Source organism: Elaeis guineensis, chromosome 14 (genome assembly GCF_000442705.2).
Source record: "Elaeis guineensis isolate ETL-2024a chromosome 14, EG11, whole genome shotgun sequence".
Classification (NCBI taxonomy): domain Eukaryota; kingdom Viridiplantae; phylum Streptophyta; class Magnoliopsida; order Arecales; family Arecaceae; genus Elaeis; species Elaeis guineensis.
In genome coordinates, this window is record NC_026006.2 from 66,733,041 (window position 1) to 66,739,686 (window position 6,646).

Here is a 6,646-nt window from a genome sequence, read left to right on the forward strand (position 1 = left end):
AAATAAAAATTATATTAACATGTTATTGATTTGATTTACCATTCGTTTAGTAATACCTTTAATTCTATAATTATAAATTTTAATTATCATACTTATATCCATATTTATATCCATATTTTTAATATTTAAATTATATTTATATCCATTAAAATAAATAATGAATATAAATTTTTACATCCTACTAACATCCATATCTATATTGATCAAATTAAATAAATATAAATATAAATATACTAATATCCTATTCATATCCGATCTAAAACATTATCACCTTGCATCAACTGCGGCACACGTGGGCTGAGAAATATCCCCAGGAATTCTACGTTTCAATGGCTCCTCCGTTCATGCGAGGAGGATTTCATGCATTCTCAATTCTCATGCATTAAGAATATAACCAAGTAAGCAAGCCAGATTGTAATTCACCTAGGTAATGTTTTTTGATGAACATTCACCTAGCTAATGTTAATCCCAAGGAGAAAGCATGCTGGATATCCTGGTGAAGAGCCACATGAAAAATAACTGCTTCACATGAACAAACCAGCGATCCAACTCAAGCCACCAGTAGATCCCATCTCATGGCGAAACTGCTAATATAAAAACCCATCAGGTTTACTCCATGGCCTGACATAATAGATGTCGTTGTAGTTTGTGATGGATATCATTTTAACATAATTAGACACAAGAAATCATAAGGAGCAGCGCGCACAAATTACATCCATAAATCATTAAATAGCAGGCTTCACCAGGTTTCCATGGACAGAGAAGGAATCAGCCAAAGAGATTGAATCACAAACCTTCCCTCAAATGGCATAAATTTTATCGACCTCAGATTCAGAAAAATCAGAATTATGATGCCACGAGTTTGAGCCACTCCTCAATGATTTTGCTTTCTTCCTGATAGTACGGGTGCGCTTCGACTTCACAACATAGTAAGTCATGGTCCCCAGAACTCCAGCCATTATCACCCCACCTATAAGCGTAACCAGGATGGCTGCCCATTGGAAATGCCGACCTACCACAATGTAAGAAGAGGCGATAAATGCAACAGTGGTGCACACAGAAGCCAGCCACATCAACTTGTTAATCACCTCCACAACCCGTCTCTCTGTTTTCGTTTCGCCCCTCACAAGGGTGATCTGCACCACCACCACAGCCAAAGATGTGAAAAGGGAAAGAGCATTGAAAATGAAAAATATTCTGAATGATGCATAATGACCAGCCACTGCCACTCCATCATCTTTATTTCCACCAGGCACTGTAAAGATGGCAGAAAATGCCACCGTGGCAAAGAGCACAGCAACTACTGTGACCGAGTTAGTGGCATTGTTAATGCCTGCCCTGTGAAGTTTCCTGAGACCCTTGGCAATTCCATGGACATTCTTGTTGGTTTTTCTAGTCTGCTCTAGCTGTGTATGAACATCTTTCTTGATCTCAGTTACAGTCTTCCGCAGCTCATCTCGAGGCTGGTTTAGATCATTGGCCTGACTGCGCCATAGCGAGATAAGCATTCCTTGATTTCAGCAGACTCTTCTGAGAGAGGTAGACTTTCTGCTATGTCAAAAGCTGTTTTGTGGTCTCTCGTCAGTGCATTTACGTGGGTGTCTGGTAGGAGTAACAGAACATCAACTATCTGCAAGAAGATAAAGAGATGAATGTAATTTTAGCAAGATAACAAAAGGTGCAAATTCCATATTGCTTGAAACTGTTAAACTCATAATGCAAGATAATATGCTCAAAAACACTACAGTTAGAGTTTTTGAGTCCTTAGTTTGTGTTTATAGCAGCGCAACTTGGTATGTTTTTTGGTTATAGCAAAAACTAAAAGATAAATAAATAGATAAGTAAAGGAAATCATATTCAAGCTCCCTTGATTAGACACATATACAGACTCATAAACTGCAATAACATAATAGATAATAATCTTCCACATGATTAATTATCAGTTTAGAGTAGATTAATACTACAAAATATTAATAAACCAAATATTTTCATAACCAAGAGTTTAAAATTTCACCAAGGAGACTTTTCTTGAAGAATTGGCATTTTCCAACAAATCTTATGCTGGCAGTGGTGGAGACAACTCGGCATGAACTACCTTTCACATAATTTCAAGGTAACAAACCAAATAAGTCCAATTCAACATATAATACAAGACTTTCAAGATGACAACCGTTCTCCATTCCATGAGCAGGTAAATTGGCAGAAACATATAGATATTTCTACCGAGTAGCAACAATATAAGTAAACAGTGATAGAGGATGACACAGACGAGAACCAAAATAATGTGCCCATAATGGTCATATCCAGGGCCTTTCCTAAAGAGCGCCACATGAAGTTATTGTAAGGGGATTAAAAAAATTCTAAATTTCTTCATTATTATTATTATTATAAGATGGGTGTTTTGTTTTGGATCTACTTCCACCATTTTAAAAACAACTCAATCTTTAAAGGATTGAAGCACTAAAATGAGATGATACATTTGATAGATATAATCTAAATAACTAGCAGTAGATGATAGGTATATTCATTAACATGAGCTCTCTCTGGTTTATTCTAGATTGGTCAGCTTCCTCTCAACAGTGTTTGTCAAATGGATGCTAGTGTTTGAGATCTTCTGATAAAAAAAGCGATGGTTTTGACTGATGAAGTGGCCAGATGGACTCTTAATTATACAACTAGCAGATAAAGGAAGAAACTGAAATGTCATATAGAAATGAATGAATATGATGACAGGCAACTCTTGACTAAGTTGATTAAAACTTTAAAGGAACTTTAGCTTATAAAAAATGCAGAAAGAAAGGAAAAATGTTGTCAAAAGCCAACTACTTCACATGCCCGATGCTTTAATCACTTCCAAATCATCAATCATTGCCAACTAATTTTCCAACAGAGTGTGATCCAATGGTTTAAACTATGCAAGCTTCACTGGCTTGCAAAATAACTGATCAGAAGCTAAACTTTTCATAAAACATACTTCAAATTCTCCAGCTCCAGCTTAATGCAAACGCAGTCAAGTAAAATATGGAAAGGGTGTTAATGTCTAAACATCAACCATGTTGGAAAACTGAAGGAAGCTAATCAAGATTATCCCAAATCTGAATTCGAATTCAAAAAGCATCAGAATGTTCATTTAAACAAAGTTAAGATGAAGCAATAATAACCACAAGAACATCATAAAGCAGTACCTCTGCCCTCTTCTTTCTTGTTGCAACATGCAATGCTGTGTTCCCAGCTCTGTCTGGTAGCATTACGATAGCTGGATCAGCATCTACAAGGGCTTTAACAACTGCAGTACTTGTTCCCTTTACTGCCATGTGCAAAGCAGTTTGCCCCTTTTTATCGGTCCTTCGGGCAAGCTGTGGATCCTTTTCTAGCAAAGCTTTTACAATTTCAACATGCCCCTGCCTGGCAGCAAAGTGAAGAGCATTTTTCCCATTGTTTTTTGTCAGCTCAATTAAGGTAGTATTTTGTGCCAGCAACAGATTCACTATTTCAGTATGACCTCTTGTTGCTGCAGATATAAGCGGAGTCGCATTTGATGGACCAAATGTTCTGCAAAGGGTTGGGTCATGGTCCAAAAGTACCTGGACAATAGCTGCATATAACTAGTTAGTAACAGATGTGCTGCATAAAAGATCGAGAGATAGAGAAGAAAGGTGGGGAGGGGGCTGGACCTCAAACAACAAAACAGATGAGAGCAGGAGGAAGGGAGGTTGCTTAAACAACAATTTGAGACTTATGAATAAGTAGACATTTTTTTTTTCTAAATTTAGTCAATCACCACAAGCATGGATTGGCTATATCTGGAAGTCATTGCAGCATTTATGCCTACACCATCAATGGCAATAATTAAAAAATTAATATCAACTTCAAATGAATCACATCCAGCTCTATAGGTGAAGACTTGTCGGCTTGCAAATTCAGCTTAATATTTGGTCCATAGCACCCTATGCGCAGGATCAAAATAAAGATCTGAGAAACTTCAGAGTTCTTGATACATATTAAAGGGGCACATAGCTTCCCAATCTTTAACAGTCTGACAGCAATAATGTAGAACTTCAGTCTCCTTGGGATGAATAATAAATAGAGTGAAATCATGCACAAAGGACAGAAATGGAAGGAGGTTACGTGGTCCAGGCCAGGTTTAACTTAAAGTTAACCTACAATAACAGCCAAAGACAAAAGAACAAATTCAACAACAACACAAGCACACCTGAGACAGAAAGAATCATCAGCAAGACATCAGCAAGACAGAGTGAAAAGGAGGAGAAACCATTATTAAAGAACACCAAAAGGATGACACAAAATATAATCCATATATATTTCATGTCGATGCCTAAACTCCAATAAAAGTAACTAAAATGAGGCTCTGATGATCAACCTATATCACTGCAGAGAAGTTCGGGAAGTTTGGACCATTGCTAAGAAGTTGCCTGCTAGTTACAAATAAACAACTCGATGTTTCTACTGTCAAGAATATTATCAACATAACATATGACTAATGATAACTGCACAAAGGTGTAAATTGTCACACAACCATAGATCAAGTAGGTAGTACAAAATTGTAGATGAAAACTTGTTGATAAGAGTGATTAGTGGGCTGCCTGCAACTTCAGTAACAGAAGTACAAAACCCTCTTATGTGACTACCTACACCAAATTTCATGATTCAATTTCACCCCGAACCTATTCTCTGATTTTAAGACCAAACAAGTAACAAATAAATTTATCCGAGGTAGAAAGGTGAAAAACATGGTAGGTTCTTATTCATATGATAGATCAAGTACATCCAAGCTCTGCATCTAGTAGAGAAAGAGGACAGATCCCGAAATATTATAAACAAGTATAATGAAATGCAGGTAGCCAAGCAATTCCAAAATTTTGAAAAAAAAACTCTAATGCAGTGATTAAGATATTAATCAGCATCTTTCTAGTCAGTCTCAAATCCAACTCAATTTCAATTTTTGCCTCCTAAGGTCACCTGTCCAGCTTGGGACATAAGTTGTGCAGCAAAAAGAAAAATCTTGGATATTGCAATTCTGAAACATATCCTTATAGCTGTGATTCATTGCACAATTCAAGGGAAAAAACAAACTTGCGAAACTTATAAGAATTTAGTAAGGACAAACTATTCCAGACCAACATAATAGTTAAGAAATGAATGAAATCAAACACAATCGAAACTCCACTCACCTCTGTGCCCTTCTCTCACAGCAATATGGAAAGCATCATAACCCGACCTATTCTTCCTCAAAAGGCTCTCCCGATCAGTGTACTTAAGCAGCTCGACCACGACGCCAAGGAACCCCTTCTCCGCTGCTATAAACAAAGCGGTCTCGTCCACTTCATTGATATCATTCACGACCGCGGACCGAATCTCCGCCACCTCTGCATCAAATTCCGCCCCCACGGCCGTCCCCGTCATCTGGGCATCGATCTCGCTCAGAATCTGCCTCAGTGCTGCCACATCCCCTCGCTGCGCCGCCAAGTGGAGCTCCGTGTCGTTGTGCCGCCCGGTCACCTGCTTCACATACTTCTTCTTCCCGGCTTGGTCCATCTTTTTACCCGAGTTTGAGAGCACCAGCGATGGCGACGCCTGGTCCATCCGCTTCCCGGAATTGGAGAGCACAAGAACCGGGGTGGCGGGCGACGCCGACGGCGAACCCTGGTCCAACCGCTTTCCGGAATTGGACAGCACCAGAACCGGCCCGCAGGCAGCCTCCATTCGGCAAATCGGAGATGCCGACGGTGAGCTCGGATCCATCCGCTTGGCGGAGCTGGAGAAGACCAGCGCCGGTGAGTACGCCGCCCGCGGTGACGGCGACGGGAGCTGCAAGTTGGGGCTCCAGCCGGGGCTGAAGCTCGTCGTTCCCATCTCCAGATCCCTCTCTCCTCCTTCATCGAATCAGAGCCCCCCCCAAAAAAAAATCATATAAATTGATTCAAAAAATCGGAAATTTAAACCTAGAAAGAGTGAGGAGCGGGATTACCCTTCTCCATCGTCATCCTCTCCGCTATCAGAATAATCCCTAGACGCGAATCGCCCTCGCTAGGGCTTCGAAGCCATGGGTCTTCGAGAGAAAGAAGAAGAGAGAAAGGAGGAACGGGGCGAACGAGGAAAACAGAATATCACTTTTTTATCTTCCGTTTTTCTTCCCCCTGTGGAAAATTCGCATCAGGCAACGAACCACCTGCTCTTGACGTGGCTGCAAGAAATCGGGGTGGTATCTGGCGGGAAAGAAGGATTCACCTTCCTTCCCGCAAATCCACCGTTGGATCGTCCACTACACAAATCTGAAAGCACTTCGAACTCTGTCATCCATGGATGGACGGTGAATCCTTATTTCTCGCGAAAGGGACGCCCCTATCCTTCTCAAGTGGATTTCGTTTTGACCTAGAGCGGACTCCAGTGGACTTCGTTAGACATTTTGAACCCAGATGGAACCAAGTTTTTGGTTGGTCTAGATGAGGTCTGACTTTAGTTTTGGATCTACATGATTTGATATCATTGGGTTGATTGAGTTCTATAAGGATATTGGTCTTGTTGGTGCGAAATTTCGATCGACACCGAAGGAGCTGGAGCGGACGGTCGAGATCTGTCTCCCGAAAATGAGACTTGCAAGAAAAGTTCCAGTCAGAGATTGCTC

At 40.2% G+C, this 6,646-nt stretch overlaps 1 protein-coding gene across 1 annotated transcript; it reads right to left on the bottom strand.

Moving 5' to 3' along the window:
• Window positions 1–573: 573 nt before the first annotated feature.
• Window positions 574–6,154, bottom strand: LOC105057007 (ankyrin repeat-containing protein ITN1). The gene is given in 5 exon segments (XM_010939427.4): window positions 574–1,486; window positions 1,489–1,630; window positions 3,186–3,595; window positions 5,193–5,894; window positions 5,990–6,154. Coding segments are annotated over 5 exon segments (1,956 nt in total). The 5' UTR covers window positions 6,006–6,154; the 3' UTR covers window positions 574–800.
• Between the last annotated feature and the right edge of the window lie 492 nt (window positions 6,155–6,646).